Below are 23,459 nucleotides of genomic sequence, written 5' to 3' on the forward strand. Positions count from 1 at the left end.
GAAATGAAGGTAATGGTATAACAACGACAGCATGACGACAAAGACATAAAGAAAGTGGTATGGTGACCAGTGCATGAGACCCACCAGATTACGAAGCTGCGGCGATTACATTGGCAAGACAAGGAATCCGTGAAAGTTACTGATAATTATGCAATGTCGACTACAGTATGGCAATGGAGGGGTAATTACTGTTAACTTAGGACATCAATACTATACTAGAATGATATAGAAAGAATTGCTATGGCCATATGATGACGACAATGTGAAGATATTGGGAAAATGTCACATAAGTGATGACGTTAGAACGACTGCTTCACATGACGGCATGACGAAAGTGGGATGAAGAAGATAGATTCACGAAGACGGAACGACCACGAAGGCAACAAGATGACGGTATGGCTACGAATACTTGACGACAGCGTTATGTGCACGGCGCACTGACGTGGTACGCATGCTAACGGTATGACGACAATGGGATGGTAAAAACAGCATGACGACACTTGTGTAATGCAAAATATATAATGATGCTGGCGTGATTACGGCGAGTGACGACTATGACATGACGAGAGCTGGATGATGAAGCTGAACTGACGGTGATACGATAACCTACTCCGCACCACAACAATGATGTGACAACTAATTCCTGGCACCTGTATGAGACAATGGCGGGCACGACGGCCTAATTACCCTAATATGACAACTGATCCATTAATGCGGCTTTCTAATGATGATGCAATGATGACGATGGCATGACAATGATGCCTTAATGGTCATTCCATGTCGAAAACAAGGTCACGTTAGAATGAACGAGAATAAATGACATCGATCAAACTACAAATGCAGTATGATGACAGCATGGTCACAATTCGTTGACGTTTTTTAGCTAATCCCGATGGCAAAATTAAAGCTTGATAAGTACAGCAAGAGGGCAATCGCTTGGTGGCGACTGTGTGAAAAAAAGTGGTGATAGAAGGATCGCAGTGACATCGCCACTATGGCATGACATCGGGTTAATGACGACCGCAGTAGGACGACGCAATGATATGACACCGGTATGCGGACAGTCGATGAGAACGAATGTATGAAGAAGACGTGTTACAACTACTGTATAATAACGACTCGACGATGGCGATGGAGTGATGACGACGGCATAAAGAGAGCCAACTAACGAACTTACAATAACGACGATGGAACGGCTATGATAGCATGGCGATGACGACATCATATCGATTGCATGACGATGACTGTTTGAAGACGACGACATTACAATGATGCCGTGACAACAATATGAGGACAATGAGGTGCATTCCATGTACAACAACCATGGAGTGACAACGATGGCTTGGAGAGAGTCGGATGATGAAGCTGGTGTGGCGGCGATACAACGTCCTCATGGGCACCACGAAGTGGAGCACATGCGTATGGGTCCATGCTGCTAGACTACTTGGGTTACTGGCCCGTCGTAGAAGGCGTGACGACAGTGACATAACGTAAGTCAGATGGGGCTGCTGCAATGCACCAATGAAACGACCACGACATCATCACGACAACAAATACCTAGTGGTTCAATTTGGTAGAGAACTTGCGCCGCTGGTTAGGCGCAGCGCCAAGTGAGTGTCTCAAAGAGCTACAGAATGACGAGTGCCATGTGATCACACTAACCATCAAACCAGTGCACCGATATCGAGGAAGAATGACACCCAAGACCGCATTCCTTTTCTTTACACGAGCATAATAACTGCCATTTCTAAAACAGTACCGCTATCATCCATCATTCACTCATGTTCAGCATCGACAGTGATACTAACTGAAACATGGCTTACCGATACGGTCCCCGATGCCGGCATTGTGGAAAGCTGGACCTCATTTAACTACTTTCGATGTGACAGGCGATCACATCGCGATTTTCGGCTACATCAGCGATCTTCGCTACATCCGCTCACATTTTAGATCTAGTATTAACCAGTAATCCTGACGTGTGCTTCCACTTAACCCATCAAGATCGGCTATCTGATCATGATATCATAACGGGTGGTCTTGCAGTTTCCCTTCCAAGACGTCCGTGCTCTGACAAATACATCCGATGTTACAATAGAGCGGATTTTAACAGCATAAACTCCATGCTATCTTACTTCTCTTTACCTTTCCTCAATAGATGCCAATTTCAAGCCATCGAACATAACTGGGCTGAACTTAAAACCACTCTTACTGAACTAACTAATCGATGCGTCTCTCTAACAAAAATAGCCTGCACCCCGACAGCCCCGTGGTTTACCGTAAAGCTTCGGCACCTTAATTATAAGAATAATCGTTTATATTGTAAAACCGATAAAGCCCGTGACTCAGATTCCTGGCACCGCTATAAGACCTGCGATAATAAATACTAGTCACTGCTAAAATCATCTAAACGACATTTATTTGCCCATGACCTATATTCTGTGCTCACTAACAATCCTCAACGTTTTTGGTGCGTAATAAACCCGAATAGCTATCCCGATTTAGCACTAGTTGATGAGCACGTCGATATGGCCCACAACCCGGAATGTGCCGATTTATTGAATAGCGCATTTTCATCAATATTTACACAGCAAGACACCACATCTTCACCAACCCTTGGCTATCTAATTACCATATCAATGCCAGAAATAATTGTTAGCGAATCAGGTATTCCTTCTTTATAAGTAAACTTAATATTTCTTCCGCATGTTATCACACTGGCATTAATAATGAAGTGTTAAGCATTTGTCACCCAGTTTATCACCTATATTGTGTGCACTCTTCTCGCAGCCTTTATCAACTAACACTATTCCGCACGACTGGAAGGTGGCAAAAGTCATACCCATTTTGAAGTCCGGAGACCGAACTCACGCATTAAATTACCGCCCTATCTCCTTAACTAGTACTATGTGTGAATTACTTGAACACGTCTTGTATACTGAAATCATTACCTACTTAGAAGACCACAAAATTATTGTTGATTACCAACATGGCTTTCGCCGTGGTTATTCATGCGAAACACAGTTAGCCGGCTTTTTACATGACCTACATTCCTACCTAGACCTAGGGTTTCAAGTTGATGCTATCTTCCTGGATTTCTCTAAAGCTTTCGATCGTGTTGCTCACCATACACTAGTACTGAAGCTAATGAACATTAACATACACGCAACCGTTATTGGATGGATTAAGGTCATCCAGAGTACAATATACACGTTTTAACAACAGAAATTCCTCTTCTACCAAAGTAACCTCCGGTGTTCCGCAGGGCAGAGTTCTTGGCCCTTTATTGTTCTTAATCTATATTAATGACCTGTCTAACTGTGTGTCTTCCCACATCAGAGTTTTTTGCCGATGACTGCGTAATATATCGAATAATTTCATGGGACCACGACAAAGGTATTCTTCAAACCAATCCTAACGCTAATAACACATGCTGTTCAACATGGTTGATGACTCGTAATACAGCTAAAACGAAGGGATTATCATTTACTAGGCGCAACGACCGTATTCCAACATCGTATGTAATATCTAACAACATAATTGAACTTACAACTTCATATAAGTACCTTGATATTCGCTAGCAGTCTGATCTAACGTGGTATTATCACTTCCGCCTGACGTTGGCATCAGCTAACCGCTCTTTAGTCCTCCTCAAACGCATCCTTAAGCATACTCCAGCTAAACTACGCAGACTAGCATACGTCACATTCTTACGCCCCAAAATCAAGTATGCATCTCCTGCGGGACCCGCCGTGGTTGCTCAGTGGCTATGGTGTTAGACTGCTGAGCACGAGGGCGCGGGATCGGATCCCGGCCACGGCGGCCGCATCGATGGGGGCGAAATGCGAAAACAACCGTGAACTTAGAATTAGGTGCACGTTAAAGAACCCCAGGTGGTCGAAATTTCCGGAGTCCCCCACTACGGCGTGCCTCATAATCAGAAAGTGGTTTTGTCACGTAAAACCCCATAATTTCATTTTTTCAATTCAACTACTGTGGGGACAGTAGAGTATCTGTCTCCCGTGCAAGAGGACCATGGTTCAAATCCCGGTGCCGCGCAATTCTCCACCGGAAAATACAAAAAAACCCTGTGTTGAGAAAACTGCACAAACAGGCCTGGAGTGCGGCCTGATCCCGGCGATCAGTACCGGTAACGCACTCTCTCACCAGAGCAGGATTGGCCACCCTGGTGCAGTACTTGGCCACAACCTCCCATATGAATACAACAATCAAACCCCGGCCCTCAGTTCCCAACAGCCGCGAAGCAACTGACCACGGCGGCGGTCAGATATGTGACGCTGCAGAGGGTGCTGAGAATACCTGACTCCGGACAGGCCGCCTGGCAACGAGAACCTTACAACGTTTAACATTAGAACGTTATCTAGTGAGGCGAGTTTATCAGTGTTATTGGAGGAGTTAGAGGGTAGTAAATGGGATATGATTGGGCTCAGTGAGCTTAGGAGGACAAAAGAAGCATATACAGTGCTAAAAAGCGGGCACGTATACTGTGCTACCGGGGCTTAGCGGAGAGACGAGAACTAGGAGTCGGATTCCTGATTAATAAGGAAATAGCTGGTAACATACAGAAATTCTATAGCATTAACGAGAGGGTGGCAGGTCTTGTTGTGAAACTTAATAAGAGGTAAAAATTGAAGGTGGTACAAGTCTATGCCCCTACATGCAGTCATGATGACCAGGAAGTCGAAAGCTTTTATGAAGACGTGGAATCGGCGATGGGTAAATTAAAAACAAAATACACTACACTGATGGGCGACTTCAATGCTAGCGTAGGCAAGAAGCAGGCTGGAGACAAGTCAGTGGGGGAATATGGCATAGGCTCAAGGAATAGCAGAGGAGAGTTATTAGTAGAGATTGCAGAACAGAATAATATGCGGATAATGAATACCTTTTTCCGCAAGCGGGTTAGTCGAAAGTGGACGTGGAGGAGCCTGAATGGTGAGACTAGAAATGAAATCGACTTCTTACTCTGCGCGAACCCTGGCATCATACAAGATGTAGACGTGCTCGGCAAGGTACGCTGCAGTGACCATAGGATGGTGAGAACTCGAATTAGCCTAGACTTGAGGAGGGAACGGAAGAAACTGGTACACAAGAAGCCAATCAATGAGTTAGCTGTAAGAGGGAAGCTAGAGAAATTCCGGATCAAGCTACAGAACAGGTATTCGGCTTTAACTCAGGAAGAGGACCTTAGTGTTGAAGCAATGAACGACAATCTCATGGGCATCATTAAGGAGTGCGCAATAGAAGTCGGTGGTAACGCCGTTAGACAGGAAACCAGTAAGCTATCGCAGGAGACAAAAGATCTGATCAAGAAACGCCAATGTATGAAAGCCTCTAACCCTACAGCTAGAATCGAACTGGCAGAACTTCATAAGTTAATCAACAAACGTAAGACAGCGGACATAAGGAAGTATATTATGGTTAGAATTGAACATGCTCTCAGGAACAGAGGAAGACGAAAATAGTTAAGAAGAAACTAGGAATTGGCAAGAATCAGTTGCATGCGTTAAGAAACAAAGCCGGCAATATCATTACTAATATGGATGACATACTTGAAGTAGCTGAGGATTTCTATAGAGATTGATACAGTACCATTGGCACCCCCAACTATAATGGAAGGGAGAATAGTGTAGAAGAATTCGAAATGCTACAGGTAACGCCGGAAGAAGTAAAGAAAGCCTTAGGAGCTATGCAAAGCGGAAAGGCAGCTGGGGAGGATCAGGTAACAGCAGATTTGTTGAAGGATGGTGGGCAGATTGTTCTAGAGAAACTGGCCACCCTGTATACGCAATGCCTCATGACCTCGAGCGTACCGGAATCTTGGAAGAACGCTAACATTATCCTAATCCATAAGAAAGGAGACGCCAAAGACTTGAAAAATTATAGACCGATCAGTTTACTGTCCGTTGCCTACAAAGTATTTACTAAGCTAATCGCAAATAGAATCAGGAACACCTTAGACTTCTGTCAACCAAAGGACCAGGCAGGATTCCGTAAAGGCTACTCAACAATAGACCATATTCACACTATCAATCAGGTGATAGAAAAATGTTCAGAATATGAGCAACCCTTATATATAGCTTTCATTGATTACGAGAAAGTGTTTGATTCAGTCGACACCTCAGCAGTCATGGAGGCATTACAGAATCAGGGTGTAGATGAGCCATATGTAAAAATGCTGGACGATATCTATAGCGGCTCGACGGCCACCGTAGTCCTCCACAAAGAAAGCAACGAAATCCCAATAAAGAAAGGCGTCAGACAAGGAAATACGATCTCTCCAATGCTATTCACCGCATGTTTACAGGAGGTATTAAGAGACCTGGATTGGGAAGAATGGTGGATAAAAGTTGATGCAGAATACCTTAGCAACTTGCGATTCGCTGATGATATTGCCTTGCTTAGTAACTCAGGAGACCAATTGCAATGCATGCTCACTGACCTAGAGAGGCAAAGCAGAAGGGTGGGTCTGAAAATAATCTGCAGAAAACTAAAGTAATGTTTAACAGTCTCGGAAGAGAACAGCAGTTCACGATAGTTAGCGAGGCACTGGAAGTGGTAAGGGAATACATCTACTTAGGGCAGGTAGTGACCACGGATCCGGATCATGAGGCTGAAATAACCAGAAGAATAAGAATGGGCTGGGCTGCGTTTGGCAGGCATTCTCAAATCATGAACAGCAGGTTGCCACTATCCCTCAAAAGGAAAGTGTATAACAGCTGTGTGTTACCAGTACTCACATATGGGGCAGAAACCTGGATGCTTACGAAAAGGGTTCTGCTGAAATTGAGGACGACGCAACGAGCTATGGAAAGAAGAATGATCGGTGTAACGTTAAGGGATATGAAAAGAGCAGATTGGGTGAGGCAACAAACGCGGGTAAATGACATCCCTATTGAAATCAAGAAAAGGAAATGGGCATGGGCCGGACATGTAATCAGGAGGGAAGATAACCGATGGTCATTAAGGGTTACGGACTGGATTCCAAGGGAAGGGAAGCGTAGCAGGGGGCGGCAGAAAGTTAGGTGGGCGGATGACATTAAGACGTTTGCAGGGACAACATGGCCGCAATTAGTACAGGACCGGGGTAGTTGGAGAAGTATGGGAGAGGCCTTTGCCCTGCAGTGGGCGTAACTAGGCTGATGATGATGATGATGATGATCACCAAGAACCAAGAAATCGAATCACTGCAAACCGTGCGGCCCATTTCATTTTTTCTGATTATTCCCTCTATACTAGCATTTCAGTACTAAAACTCGCGCTCAGCTTGACGACTTATCTCATCGCCACAGAATCGCCCGCCCCTCGCTGCTGCACAAACTTTATCATCATCCTCACCTTCACCGTACCTTCGAACCAGCGAGAGTCTTCTTTCCACGCACTAACAATATATTCAAGATAAAAGGATATCAGCTGTCGCTCAGCTAACTATGCTAACTCCTTTGTTCCCCGAACAATTCTTGCATGGAATGACCTACCATCACACATTGCTACTCAAACCAATTTCGCAACCTTTCAGGAACTTTTACGCAATAGTTACGTGTAAATATCCATCATGTACTGTTTCTTCATATGTTCTTCAGTGTATATATTGTTTTTATCATTTGTGTTACCGTTCTGCGTGCACATTGTACAAGTGTATTCATGTCTCATTAATTTCTCAACGTGACAAATGACGCAGTTTCGTGCAACACCTCGTTTTACTTCTTTTACATTGTGCTTTCTAATTTCCCTTCATTTGTTTTCTCAGACAGGTTTGTATTTTCTAGCTGAGTTTCACTTGAGTAATGTATTTCGTATATTCCTTTTCCTGTGTATTTTGCTAGACATCGTACTTTTGTATAAATATAGTGTTCTTTTTTGTAAAAATTTTGTATAACATTTGTATACTTTACATGTTTTCTTCCGTAGAGGTTCTCCCTATGTAATACCCCTTCGGGTTCCTTTAAAGGGTATTATGAAATAATAATGCAGTCGAAACCTTTAGTGAAGTCAATAAAGAAGGCATCCTCTACATTACGTATTAATAAGCTGTAAAGGAGCGTCAGTCGTTTACGTGGACTCAAGAACAGCTATTAGAACCATCTCGTCGGCCCTCGTCTCTAGGAAAGCAGCTACGGTTATCAACACCATCTTCTTCCAAGAAACGGGAGTAGACAACCTCACGTCCCCACACATCACATGGTTCCCGGCCCCCATGGGCAACCTTTCCGGACCTGCTGACTGTAATCCGAACGAACGGGCACACCAACTGGCGCGAGAGCTCACATTCCGCGTCTGTGGTTCGCCCTTTCGTTTCAACCCAGCCTGGATGGACCTAGACAACAAAGACCCGCTCATATCATACCGCGAAATCACTTCAAATCATAGATTGTCACAAAGAATTTTTCCTCCTCCTCACCCAAAGCTCAAAAAAGCACAGGCCGTCACTTACAGACAGTTGCAGACTAGGACATACATCACACCAACAACACTAAGCAGGATCAATCCTGACCTTCTTACTGTATGCCCACACTGCGGTTACGAATACAACTTCGAACACAGACTCTGGCTGTGCCCTGCCAACGCGAGCACGCACTTTCCCGACCAGTCTTCCTGAGACTCAGCGTTCAGAAGCACAGAGCTCATCGCTGAGCTCAAGGCTGTCCAGAGGGCCCGGGCCGTCTACCGGCCCCGACCTGTCTCTGTCTACCGGCCCCGACCTGGATGGAGCCGCCGGATTGATTTGCTTTCCCCTCAGGACCTAAATAAAGTTCTAACTCACTCACTCACTCATTATGTATGTTTAGGCTAGAAGCGATATCATGAACAAAATCGAGTGATTGCGTCACAGGGGTACTGCGATGGTGATAACCAATCTGGGCAGATGTCAGAACATCAATAGAGTTAAGGAATTCGATTATATGATTATGAACAACGTGCTCTAATATCGTGCATGACTGGGATGTGAGACGTCGGTCTGCAATTAGAAAGGAGTTGTTTATCACCTCATTTTTACAAAGGTAGGACTTTGGTTCTTTTCCATGTAGTTGGTACTTGACCAGATTCTAGGGATTTCTGGACGGTTACAGTGTGGTACTAAGCTGTGCATAGGCAGTATTTTACAAAGAAAGATTTCGGGATGCCAGCTGAACCGGTACACTTTTCGGTGTACAGATTAAAGAATGCGTTTAAGACACCATCAGAAGAAGTTGCGCTATCACCTAGTTTATTGGTTTGTTAATCATAAATAAACTTTGGAACTACATGGTTGTGGAGGGCGAAAATAGATTCGAAGTAAGAGTTAAAGCATTAGGAAATACCATGGGCTCTTTAGTAATAGCGTCAACAATCTTGATAATCTTGAAAGAGGTACTGTACTTTGCACTAGGTAAAACTGATCTCCAGAACCTGCGAGGTTTTTTTTAACTAGTATACAGACTTGACTGAAAAATAGAAATCTTTAGTATTTTATTACAGGTACGAAGTTCTTCCATGGCTTTTTCAAAAGCAACATGAGGTCCAAGATTAGAATGCCTTGATTTACATAATCTACCAACATGGCGTGACAGCCTTTGTCCCGAAGGAATAAGTTAGGAATTTATAGATAACTGTTTCTACTTTATATCTTAATGACGTATTGTGCTTTTTTCAGATTTATATATGTGTGCGACCCGGTGCAACAGGAAACTTGCGCATAGTCTTCATTTACTCAATTCTGTTCATATTGAACAAATTCAAGTACCGGTTACGGTGAATATGACTGAACCATGACAGTGGTGCACTCACAAAAGCGCTAACGTGTTTCACAGAAAAACGCTATTAATAGCACAGTTCGAAAATCTCCTAAAATATTGTCTTCCTGCAAAATGCTGTTGTCATGCTGAAGGAAGTTTGAAATTTGTGTTTATGGACGGGGTAAACAGAAATTTACCGATATTTAGCAAAGGCAGGAATTACGCGTACACACATCCGTTTTTTTTTTTCGAAAATGGAGCAGGATATAGCACTGTTTGTCTTTTGACTCTCATCAAAAGGTAATTTTGAGTAGCCTAAAAGCTCCGCTGTTATAGGTCTGAAGTAACGTTATCAAAGCATGCACGTAAATAAGCGTACTTCATAACTGTACGTCACGCACTTGCAACCATGGTAAATTTTACTTACGTGATATGCTATGGGTGTGCCATCCATGGTTGTGTGAATTAGAAATTCTTCCGAGAAGACAGAGGCTTTTCGCAAGTTGAGCGTCAAATCGTCATTTATCTTCAAAACCTTTATGCCATCTTCAGATCGACTTTCCAGCATTCTTGGGTAGACAATTGTAGACGCTGTAAGAAAATTTTCTCTGCTGCAGACCGCTAGTTAAAGTACTTATTCAGTGTAAGATCACCGTGTATGAGTATGATAAATGGTTTCTACACGATATGCCATAAAAAACCTCCTTTCCAATACCATACATTCGAAGTACGCAATCTACACACAAATACCACGCACTGCAATCGATACTTCGTACAATGTGTAGTTTTTGATGGAATATGCAGCCAAAAATAATCTTTCTCAGATTATTATGGGGGGTGTTTTTTTCAGGTTTCACCGTAATCTGCATGACAATATCTTTTACCCAGATAACCTAGGGAGAGTATTAACGAAATCATTATTAGCACCGTCAATAAATACTACTCTTGCGCGATAAACATGTCCCGAAATTTCGGACCAAAAATAAATGGTCTCAAGGAACAAAGAATTGGTTATGAATGGGGCCTACTTGTCAGAAAATTACCTTCTATCGCATAGACAGACGCGATGAATAGAAGCAACCACCACGGAGTGGCATGATTCATGGCGATATTAAACTTAGCGTCAGCGCTACAAGGTAGTCACTTACGATTTTATAGCGCTCACAGGAGAAGCATTATAGCAAGAAAATGTCAAATGGCTTCTCGCATGTGGACATCAACATATGCTTTGATGTGGTGTACGGAAGATGGCATATTTAGATATTGCCGTTTAACGTTATTTGGCGCGAAAAAAAAAATATTGGACCTGCCATTTAGGCTTCATATAAGGGCATAACGATGGTATACAGAAACGTCGGTAAATGTTTCTCATAAAAGAACATAGCGAGAATAAATGGCTGAAACGTGTAAAAGGACATATATGTAATCATTTATTTTACTCAGAATGAGACGCTCATGCAGTCACTTCGTTATCCACTCCAGTTCTTCAATTTCGCGAACGCAAAAAATAAGATGCACTTCGAAGTGTTTGGGCTTCATTTTGAAGCATATGTGGCATTTATAGCACAGGGGCCGATAGCAGCTAAGGAACTGACCAAATATATACGGGGTGAGAAAGTTTTATTTATATGGTAGTACGTGTGTTAGAACTTGCGGACAGCAGTTTGTGTTGTTTTATTCTATCACTTGGACAATATCAGAAATAAACACTCCTTGGTAAATTTTTCTTCGGCTATAATAAACAGATAAATTCTTCCTTCACTTTTAGTTCATAAAAACGCAATGAAAATGTCAGCATACACGAAGAACATTCATTAATACAGAGGAACCAATATCTCCATATCCGCGGCTTCGCACTCGGCCGTGGAGGTCGCGCATTCGCGTGCTTTCGCGTACTTTCGCGTAATTTCGCGTACTTAAATGCATTTCACACTTAGTTGCATGTGAAGGAAGCCCAAGTGGTCTAAGTTATTCCGTAGTTAATGAGTATAGCCAGTGTAACAATCAGATCGCGGTTTAGTCCAGAGAATGCCAAAAATAATTTCTTCGACGAACTGAAGATTTTGTACATATTATTCAGAATAAGCTCCCGAGTATATGTCCTGCGACATGGATAACTGGACGGAATCACTTGCTCTTCATTTAGGTAGAGATAGCGGGAACATACACGCCGCCATCGTTGGTACAGTATACCAACGATCTATGTGGCAATAAAAAGAAGTGGTAAAATAGAGCGTGCTTGTTTTCTTTCACGCTATAGTTCATGTGACACGCATATATGTCACGTCATCCAATGCCACTACGACAAGTAATCCTGCTTGTAAAAAGTGGAAGTCACGAACATCGTTCACTGAAGTGCTGAGTTGGTTCACAAGATATCGCTCCGACAAATACTGTATAGTAATTTTGCAGGGAACAGTCTGCGCCCCTCGCACCAGAGGCCGCCACAAGGCTACCGTTATGAATAGCCTTCTCACTCGAGACCGAAGAGGCATCAGCGGCAGGCGGCCGCTTCACATACCTTCCGCAGAGAGTTGGGCAATCACGTAGTAGCATCAGTACAAAATGTAGATGAAAAGATAAATAACGTGTTCTGCCATGAACTGCCAGAACTACGACAAGAGGCTTTAATGTGGCGGATAAGAATGTGTGCCAGCTTCATACGTCACAGTTGCACAAGCAGTTCGTGTGTTTACGATCTTTCCTGGCAGGGATGTAGGCGGGGGGGAGGGGAGGAAAGGGGAATTATGGGGCTTCAGCGCCTCCCCGAAATGTTTTCGTGCTGTCATCCAGCGGAGAATAATACAATCCCCGGCCCCGGAAATCATTCTCGATTTTGCCTAGAATGTCTTTTTTATGCTCGCAAAGATATCTAGGGATAATTATTGCGAACTCTGGCTGGATATCGTGGGAACGCCCGTGCACCGGGTGTTACACAACGCAAAGAGTCCCATCCAAGCGCAATGTTTCAAGGGCGTTTCGATGGCGAGCGGGCTTGCCGTGCCATCTCGCGGAGGCCGCAGAATCCACGGAGCGCAAAGATTTCAATTCCTAAACGTTATAGTTATAAAGTTCTCATAAACTTTTGATGCGAAAGGTGCATTCAAATTTCCAAAGTCGTGCTTTAGATTTTAAATTCCGCAACATTGTGGGTTTAATGCTGTTATGAACATTTCACACCAAAGGTGCTTTGATTTTTATTAATTCGTACATCGGGCTTAAGTCGTACGCCAGAAAAGCCAAAAGAACACACTTATCAGGCAAGTACCCTAGACTGTGCTACCCTAATGCTGACAAAGTACGCAGGGAAGTCTGATGAGGCGAAGCGTTGTGGTAGTTCATTTGTGCCATCATGTCACAGAAAAGAATATCAACGTTTTATTCACCTGCGCCAACGCATCAATGTGAAGACGCTAAAAGCCAGCAAAGCTAAATACGTACTTATTAACGCGACAGCGTTAATGAGCTGGTGTCGCAGAGAAGCCGGTGTTGGTGCCAGCGGCATTGGCCGTGAGCGATAAACCCCAGGAGGCACTTCATGAATAAAAAACAACTTGCAAGGGTGGGAATCGAACCAGGGTCTCCGGAGTGTGAGACGGAGACGCTTCCACTCAGCCACGAGTTCGTTGCTTCGAAGCGGTACAAAAGCGCCTCTAGTGAATGCGGTGTTGCCTTAGAAACGAGCCGTAGAAAGTTATCCTGCGATGTATATCGGTACTTATGATCATGTAACTTACAGAAGTCGCAGTTACACGAGTAGCGAAGTGCGTTTCCGCTAAATTTCTTCTGCGCTTTCCGCACACGCAGAGCCATCTTGCGGCAAACACAGAAGACCCCCTCCTCTCAATGTACGGCGCTGCCCCGGCAGGTGGCCCGCCATGCGCGCATTGGGGCTGTGCGGGGACCGGTGTGAGGCCCGTCGTGGTCCAGACACCCTCTCCCCTGACGGCGCTTCGCCGTGCGGCCTCACGGGTTGCAGAATCAAGCGTCCTTCCTTTCTGTAGATCACTATCTGTCTATCTCTGCCTGTGCCGCTAACGACGTTTGGCTGGCGCATATCGCTTCCCCCTCCGAGACACCAAGTTCTTTAGTTCGTTCAGGCGCACGTTTCGTTGCTGCGCCGAACACAGCGTTGCTCGACGCTCACCGCTTGATTGGTGGGTGAAAAGTCCAATGCGGGGCGCCTCGTAAGTGATCGCTGCGCCGTAGAGCATTGTCTTACACCCCTTGGTGGGTCGACGGGAACGCTGTCGCATTCCACTCTTGAAGGCGAAGCTTAAGCGTCCACCATTTTTTTATTCTTCTAGTCTGACTTTTGTTCGCGAGAACACATTAAGCCTCTTTAATTTTCTTGTTCTCGCTACCAGTGTCCTGCCAGAGCCAGCCAGAGCGTATGCGTTTTTCTCGTGTTGCTACGACCCCCGCGTGGCGCACGTCGGTGCGAGTTCGTTTTTTTTTTCTGGCCGAGTGGATTTCCGCCCGTTAGAGTTTTGGACAATTTGTGGCTAGCAGACAAGAAAATGAAACAATGGTCACTCACCGTCATAACTGTGGCGACTCAACGGATATCAACGCGTTCGCTTGAGCTCAACTTCTTCGGAAAATCTTTTCTCGCCAGTGTAGGATACCGAGCAGTATATATGCGTAGTGTCGCCGGAAACAAACTTCGTTGCACGTTCTAAGGTTATCTGTGGATCAAGCGTCTCATGGTTTAGCCGAAATTTCCTCGGTAGATGCCCAAAGTACTCAGTGGATTTTCGAAAACACGCTTTCCTTCGCTATATATATTTTTTTCATTTCGGTGCGCCCGCCCCACAAAAAAAAAGGAGGCATTGTTGCGGCGCAGCGAATTTTCGCATGTTGAAAGTTCGTTTTTGTTACTTCTTTTGCGGAAAGTAATGGGTTGCGACGCGCTTCTGTGACCGCATACCCTTATTATTGCGAGTGCATTTATGTGGACACTCCAGGCACATTCCTGCAGTGGTCGTCGCCCTCATGTTCCGTATAGACGCCAAGGGTGATAACATCGTGACCGCGTGCCGCATGCTGTATGTGCGAGTGAAAGCGTAGTGGGTGGGGGTTGCCATGGGTGAGCCGACATTGGTGGCACAGTATTGTATGCGCAAGGAAGGAAAGCGGCGAGGAAGCGCACCGCCTTCCGTCGCACGCGATTATCAGGAGGAATGGAGGAAGGGTTGGGGGGGGGCAGATCTTCGCATTCCGTGATTGCGCAACATGCTCACTTGCCTTGTATGACGCATTATATGCAGCGACTTTTTCTTAGATAGCTAGATTTACTCGAGGCTTATACGTATGCTAAATATTCTTGTTGCGAGGTTTTGTGTATGCGTGTAGTGAACATTGTTTCTAGCAACTCTCTTGCCCTTTACCAAGCTGTATCTTCGCAGTTGTATATTTCATTGTATCTTCGAATTTCTAATGTACGAGAGCGATCCAAATGAAAGTGACCCAACCCACCCCGCACAATAATGTTTTGGTTCGTTGTCTGCGAGGCATGCATGTAGCACACAGCCATCTCTATTTACAAAAGTGACACGCAGTTGTGAGGATAATTGCTCTTTAATGCTCTCATACACTGGGTGGAACCTGGTTGAGTGACATAATGGACGCTACAAATTCGAGAGGTTTTCGGCAGCTGAAGGTGTTTCCCAAAACGAAATGAGTAGCCGTATGGCTGCCTTTTATGTTGAACATTGCATTTCATTGGCCGCTGTGAATCATTGGTGAAAACGGCTCAAAGATGGATGTGAAAGTTGCAAAGATGATCCAAAACCAGGCCTAAGCCACCGTCCAGTCACGCCCAACAGAATAGTAAAGGTGGATGAGCTGATTAAATAGAACAGAGGATAAGCATAATAATAATATTTGGGGTTTTACGTGCCAAAACCACTTTCTGATTATGAGGCACGCCGTAGTGGAGGACTCCGGAAATTTTGACCACCTGGGGTTCTTTAACGTGCACCTAAATCTAAGCACACGGGTGTTTTCGCATTTCGCCCCCATCGAAATGCGGCCGCCGTGGCCGGGATTCGATCCCGCGACCTCGTGCTCAGCAGCCCAACACCATAGCCACTGAGCAACCACGGCGGGAAGGAGGATAAGCATCGATGACCTGGCAGAGCGTGTGAACATCAATGAGGGCTCAGTTTACGTCATAATTCATAAACATCTTGATTATCGGCTCTTGTGTGCGCAATGGATGCCAAAGATTTTGAGCCATCGCCAGAAGACGGAGAAGTTCGGCGCTGCCTTCATTCATCTGATCCCGTATCACAATCAGGGTTACGGCTTCTTGTCTGCAATTGTGGCCGGGGACGAATCATAGTGCCACTACTATGAACCTGAAACACGTCGGCAAAGCTTAAAGTGTGAACATTAAAATTCACCACCTCTAACGCAACCAAAGGCGATCATTTCCGATGGCAATGTGTTCTTGACTTTTTTTCGATCGTCAGGGGCCATTACTAATGAAATTAGCTAAACCTGGAGAGACTATCCATCGTTTACAGTATTGTGGCACGCCGGATCGTCTGGGCGTCGCATATTGTGACACGCAGGATCGGCTGCGCGTCGCAATCAAAAACAAACAAAGTAAGAAATTTACGAATGAGGTCATCTTGCTCCAGGACAATGCCCGTCCCCACGTCGCTGATGTGATTAACACAAAACTGGCAAAGTTCAATTAGGAAACGCTGCAACATCAGCCTTAGGGTCAGACCTGTGCCTTAGGACTTCCACACTTTGGGGCAATATAAGAAACAGCTCAAGGGAACCTGATTTTTGCCGGAAGATGACGTGAGAGAGTCACTTACAGACTTTTTGAAATAGCAACCCAGGGAGTTTTAAGAGACGGGAATCGCACGACTTGTTAGTCAGTGAGACATAGGTCTAAATACTCATGAAGACTACTTTTAAATAAAGTACCCCGTTTTTCATATATTCCGATATGCCTATATATGCCTATATATGCCTGGCCCTCGTATATTTGCAGAACTGCTGCTTTTTACATGTGCTTTCTGTTCAGACGCTAATTTCCGTGCAATTACTCACAAAACACGACTGGTGACAGCTCCTCGTGCGCAATACATTGGAGCAAAGGACACCGACATTGTGATTTTTCCCTGGCCGATGCATATCGACGAAAATGCAAACAAGGTTCTTCAATGACAGTTTCATTAAAATCTTTGTCCTCAACTCTCTCATCTTTGCATTTACAGTTTTAATATCAGCGGCATGCACTGATTGCTGAATTTGAACTGATATAGTTCTAAAGTTCATGTGATATTTTCTTTTCTTACTGGGTAGACAAAATACATGGAAGCATTGATATCAGTTACTTCGGGCACAATCTTTGGGACATACCAGTACTTTCTATAATCAAAAAATACGCATTTTACTTGTCTTGACAGTGCATAGAGTTCAAGAATTTGTTTGGAGCATCTTTGGCAATGACAATGCATTGATTATACATGTATTTGTGCCCTTGACGAATTCAATATGGAGGAGGCCGAGCTGCAACAAAATCCACCGCCGTTTTGTACACACAATCTTGAGGAGTTGTGTCAGGTTCAAGTACAGTAACACCATTAACAAAGCTGAGGCGAAAATAAATTATCGGTAGGCATAGACAGAAAACGTTCGGCGGCATGTTATACTGCTGTAACACGTCAAAGCAAAATCCTGCAGCAGGCTTCGTAAAGCGTTAGCTTATACGAACTGAAGGGTCAGAGAGCTTGCAAGTCACGACGAACGGCAGTGTCACGTGCACATGTAGCCCTCTATAGGTGAACATCCTCAACGCCACTTGCGAGCTCTTAATGCAGTGCATATAAGTGCAGCTTGCTAGTTGCCAGTAAATGTTGCGAATGTGCAACCCAACTCGAACACAATGAAGGACACATATGATTGTTGTAGCGCATCACTATTTATTTGCTAAAGGCCATTATTAGCGTCGTCGAGTGGACAGACATCCTCCAATCACATACTGTCACTGGGGCAGCACGGCGGCTTCTCAACGTTCAGAGGCATAACCATTGCCTTATTTTATTTATTATTTATTTATTTATTTCACATACTGTCAATCCCTCATGGGATTATAACAGAAAGGGCAAGTACATAGGGTAGTGTTTGCGAACAAAGAATATAAATAGATTATATAATCATAAGTGTGTTATTGCAAAGGTTTTGGTTTCACTAAACAAAAGAAATAAGTAGTTCATCACAAATGCAATATTTGGGCACAATATGCTATAACAAGGAAGAATCTGAGAAAACAAGAAACCAAACAAGAGGAAAAAAAAACACCTGAAAGCACATGTGATATACAATACCTAATGAACATGACAAACAGGATGCAGTCATGCGTATGATGCATCATACAAAAGGCACACTCATAGATTAAAGTGTTAGGCTATGAAGATCGGTAACAAACCTGGCTATGTGTCAGAGCTGTAAGGCAAGGAGGTGTTCTTCCACTGAATTAGCAAATGTATCTAGTGAGCAGCTGTTACTAATGGATTCACTAAGTTTATTCCACTCTATTATCGCTAAAGGAAAGAAGGAATTCTTAAAGCAATCGGTATGAAAAGAATGCTCATTGAGTGTTTTTGTGTTTTTATGCCGCGTCGGCCGTGTTTCATTTCTGGAGATATATCTAGAGGTATCGATATTAAGCTTCTTATGTAAAAGCTGGTACATAAGTTTAGAACGGGCTAGTACAGCTCGGTTTTGTACTGTTAGGATTTCGGCTTTGTTAAGTAGCTCGGTGGGCGAGTCTGTTAATTTATGTTTATTGTATATATACCGTAGAGCTTTCCTTTGTACACCTTCTAGTTTTTTAATTAGTTGTTTAGTGTGTGGAAACCAGATAACATTTGCGTACTCAAGGACTGACCTGACGAAAGTTTTGTAAGCCAGAAGTTTTGTATCGGGTGGTGCTATTCTGAGGTGCCTTCCAAGAAAGAAAAGGCGTTTCATTGCAGTTGCTGTGACATTATTTATATGGGAGTTCCATCTGAAGTCATGTGTTAACGTTAATCCGAGGTACTTGTGTTCGTGAACTCGTATTAGTGGCACGTCGTTAACGGTATACGTAAAGCTCGAGTTATTTTTTTTTCTGGTGATTGAAAGAAGAGCAGATTTCTTAGTATTGATGGTCATCTGCCAGTGGGCACACCAGTTAGACACAGCTTTCAAGTCGTTGTTTAATGTTATATGGTCATCATACGAGTTAATATTTCGATATAGGATGCAGTCATCTGCAAACAGCCTAATGTTTCCTGTGATTTTTGCGGGTAGGTCAATATTAAAAATTAGAAATAAAACGGGAGCCAGAACGCTTCCTTGGGGGACTCCCGATGTTACCCGGGCTGTCTGGGAAATCTGTCCATTCACTTCCACAAACTGGGTACGGTTAGTAAGATAGTCGCAAATCCAGTCAGTTATGGGGCCTGTACCTAATGTAGCCTCAAGTTTCCTTATGAGCTTTTTGTGTGATACCCGATCAAACGCCTTCGAGAAATCGAGTAGGATGGGGTCTGTTTGTCTGTGTTGGTCGATATTAAATGATATGCCGTGGGTTAGTTCCAGTAGTTGAGTGATTGTAGAAAGGCCTCTGATAAAGCCATGTTGATATGGTGATATTATACTCTCCTTGTCTAAGAAAACGGTTATATGTTTTAGTATGATGTGTTCTAGAAGTTTGCACACGGTACTCGTAAGCGAAATCGGCCGAAAGTTGGACGGGTCGTCTTTGCAGCCTGACTTATGTATTGGGACAACTTTTGCGGATTTCCAATCCTGTGGAAGAACAGATGATGATAATGATTTGTTAAATATTATACAAAGGTACTTCGTCATCCATTCTGCGTATCCGGGCCTGGCCCTTTTTTTGTGTCCAGGTTTAGGAGAAAGTTCAGTACTCCGGCCTCCGTGACGGTGAGGGGGCTTAGTGTGCTGTTAACGGTGATGTCAATTTGGGGTAGTTTGCCATCGTCAGATGTTAAGATAGAAGAAAAGTAGTTATTTAGTGAATTAGCGCTTTGTTTGCTAGTTTCGGGTGACACTTGGAGATCACTTGATGCCTTAGGATTAAAGGAGTACTGACAAAAAAAAAATTCATGTGGTTTTTTCTGCTTTAATAAGTAGTTAATGACCCAGTAATCACGGCACGAGACCTCATTTACTTCAGAGCGTGACAGGTAATTATCTGCAGTCTTTTTTGTAGCGACCAGTCCCAGTTTCGGTTTCAGAGAGCAACGAAACGGTTCACCGGGTGTGTAAACAAAGTGGTCACATGTTCGCAAAAAGCCATGACGTATGCTCTGCCGCGCAGCCAGCGTGCGGCGCGCCGGCACGCGAGCTTCGTGTTGCTAGTCGTCTGCTACGCCTGCACGTGGTTTGCCATGTCCTCGCCATCATCGTCGTCGTCGTCCTCGTTTTCGTCGTCCAGCGGCGACGATTTCCTGCATGTGGGAGTCGCCGCCGTATTAGACGTGGCCAATCACTTTCAATTTGACCCACTGGAGAGCAGCGACTCGAATATTGCGGCCGGCGACGGCGAGCACTGCAGGAGACACACGGTACGATTCGGCGTCCGATCCGACGTGCGGCGCCGCATGCTCCGGCATGCGGCATACGATGAAGCGGGAGACACACGGTCCGATTTGGTGTCCGATCCGGCGTCCGACGCGCCGGAACGGCAGCCGGAATCGAGGTGTTTTGCCGTGCCGAAGCGCCGGATCGGACGTCCGGCGTGCGACAAACCGGGCAGATTTTCATCGTCCGACGCGTCCGACAACCGCACCGTCGTCTGGCCGCAGCCAATGACAGCGCGGCTGGCATGTGACGTTCCCTCCACGGAGGCGGTGCTGGCTGGCCGGTTTCTCGCAGTGTTTTTTTTTTCCTTGCCTGCTGCAGTTTGTTTCCGACACGAAATAGTTACCAGTTCAGTAAAATTATCTCGACGTGTGCCTGTTATTCAAAGCAACGCCTAGTACACTAGGACTAAGCTACTGGCGAGATCAGGAGACTCGACGCGAGGGCATTTCGCGGGCAGACAGCACACACCGACCGTCTGAGCGAGGCTGCTCGCTTTGCTTGCACGTTTGCCCTTCGCAACGACTGCGTCGAGTAAACCAATTGTATTTAATTACGGGCGACCTAAGTGTACAGTGTTAATTGTTTTGGCAAACATAAGCGCTCTTCGACGAGCTCGGGTTGGATCGTAAGCGCCGTCGGCCGCGGCGTCTGCCTAGCTAGGCCTACCGGCGCTATCGCTGGCTGTTAGCGGAGTCGTCAGTGGACGACGCGCCGTCGTGAAGTGTTCTGTCACTCGCAGAGGCATAACGTTATTGGCAGTGTTCACGTAAAGCGACGCAGTGTTGTGGAGAGTTGTTTATATTGCGTTTCTCGACGTGGCTCTGAAGTCAAGCTGGAGGGCTGGATCTGGGCGGAGCTTACGCGCCGCTCAATCTTTCGTATGCACGCACAGTGTGTCCCGAATAAGCCGCATGGTAGCCAACGAAAATTCGTGACGTAGCCACATGACGTAGCGTTTTCTTGGCTATTTACAGACCCGGGTGATGTCAATGTCGCGAGGTGCTCTGTTTTACGATTGGCTGCGCGCACGTACTTTAAAATTGATTTTAAATATGTTCTAAGCGATATTCGCCGCTGATATTTTACACACGATGTGTGTGTGACCCACTAAATCGATCTCACAAGTTATCTCGACTTCAAATTTTTGTGTCAGTACTCCTTTAAGGTAGTTCCAGAATTTGCTTGGTGAATTTCTTAGAAATCCTTGAAGTGTGTTTGTGTAAAAGTTTGACTTCGCTGTCTTTATTTTAGATTTCATGTCTTGGATAGCCAGAGTAAGATTACTTCGAGATGAAGGTTTAGGTGCTAGTTTCATTGATTTTTTCAGACGATTGACTTTACGTTTGGCATGAATGATGTCACGTGAGATCCAGGGATTGTGCTTTCTCGTTTTTTTAACTTTAGAAGGTACATACTTAGAAATACAATGAAACATAATTTTTTTGAAACCCTGCCACAATGTTTCGTTGTTTGTAGTGGAACGTATTGAAAGTTCTTCAAAGGCGGTAAATTCGCTAGATAAGTAGTCAATAATACTCGTATCGTCTGCTCTACTGAAGCCCGGGTAAGTGATGCGTGGTTGGGAAGAAAATGTATTCTGAGCAGGTACAACACATAAAGTAATCTTATGATCAGACATGCCATTAATGAGTTCAAGGTGCGTTTGCTCTAACGGAAAATGATGGCTCAAAAAAACTAAATCAAGTGTGTTGGAAGTGGTTTCTTGAACACGTGTCGGCTCTGTTACGATTTGGCTAAGATTCAGTGAAAGCATAAGTTCGAAAAGCATATCAGCACTTGGTGAGTGGTGTTCAAATGTTTGCCAGTTCACATCAGGCAAGTTAAAATCCCCTAGAAGTATTAGTCTGGCCCCCAAAACGTTATTTTGCGCATAAAAACACAGTCTTTCCATCACTTCAACCTCACATGAGGGACTACGATAAATACAGCCGACGACAATATTGCATGTAGAAAATGTTAGTTTACAAAAAATTCCTTCCACTCCTGTGACATCAGGTAATACGATATAAGGGATGTCCTTTTTAATCAATAAGGCGACGCCGCCACCACGTGTTAATCGGTCTTTCCGTACGATTACGTAGTTTGGTGGTGTGATTTCAGCGTCCCTGATATCGATTGTTAGCCAAGTCTCAGTTAGAGCAACAAAATCTGGTTCGATACCAAGAAGTATTGCCCCAAGGAAGTCAGTTTTCTTTAGTATGCTACGCGCATTAATATTGCAGAAAGTTATTTCTGACGTGGCGCGTTGCGCCGAGTGCGCGTTGTTTGCCTTTCTGCTTCCTGGTTTTTTTCGCTCGAGATAGCTGAATGCGTTTGGATTAGGGCCACATCATTTGTTTCGTCATCCCATCGGTAGAGGTCATCATTGATAGGCAATTTGTCGTAGGACAGTGATACCTTGTCTCCAGATTCTTTTCTAGCTTTCGCGTAGTTCCACAGTTTCTTCCGGATGTTTCTTACACGCCATGAAAAATCTTCGCCGATTGAAAAACTGCTCCCCTTGAGCTTATAACAGTTGCTTAGGATTTCTGTTTTGTCGCGGTAGTCCAGGAGCTTCAAGATAGCCGGTCTGGTTTTTTTAGCTGCTGGCCTGCCCAATCTGTGAATCCTTTCAATCGTTACATCTTAAGATTTTTTTCGTGCACTTTGTGTTCAAGTGAGCCTTCGTTTTCCTTAGCTTCCTCGGGAAGACCGTAAACAATTAGATTTGATCTTCTTGAGCGATTTTCAAGATCGTCCACTTTTAGTTCAAGCGATATTAGTGCTTTCTGGAGGCTATTAATTTGTTCCATGCATGTAGAAACCTTGGTATCGAGATTGCTTAGGCTGTCAAGTTTTAAGTCGATGGATGTTAGACGTTCTTCCTTAATAACATGAATGTCGTCTGAAATTTGTTTTAGCTGCTTGGAAAATTGATCATAATCAGGCCCAGGGTTACTTTCCGCATCCCCTGCTATAAGCAGTAATTTAGAAACGTGCACGCAAAAGTCACATAACAAATTTGAAAGCAGCCTTGGGCATGGCAGCACAATTAGGCACAATTCATTGGATTTTAGGCATTTCCCAAAACGTTTGCTCACCTGT

General features: G+C 44.4%; 1 protein-coding gene across 1 annotated transcript in view; it reads right to left on the reverse strand.

The window, feature by feature from the left end:
- LOC139057580 (venom metalloproteinase BumaMPs1-like) overlaps nucleotides 1-10,894 on the reverse strand; it is a 134,765-nt gene extending 123,871 nt beyond the window's left edge. The window contains exons 1-2 of the mRNA XM_070536066.1: nucleotides 10,778-10,894; nucleotides 10,162-10,325 (exon numbers count right to left, since the gene is read on the reverse strand). Of these exons, the coding sequence (XP_070392167.1) occupies nucleotides 10,162-10,325; nucleotides 10,778-10,838 (225 nt within the window). The 5' untranslated portion in view covers nucleotides 10,839-10,894. The remainder of the gene's footprint in view (nucleotides 1-10,161; nucleotides 10,326-10,777) is intronic.
- Nucleotides 10,895-23,459: the final 12,565 nt, after the last annotated feature.

The sequence above is a fragment of the Dermacentor albipictus genome, chromosome 3, assembly GCF_038994185.2.
Source record: "Dermacentor albipictus isolate Rhodes 1998 colony chromosome 3, USDA_Dalb.pri_finalv2, whole genome shotgun sequence".
NCBI lineage: Eukaryota > Metazoa > Arthropoda > Arachnida > Ixodida > Ixodidae > Dermacentor > Dermacentor albipictus.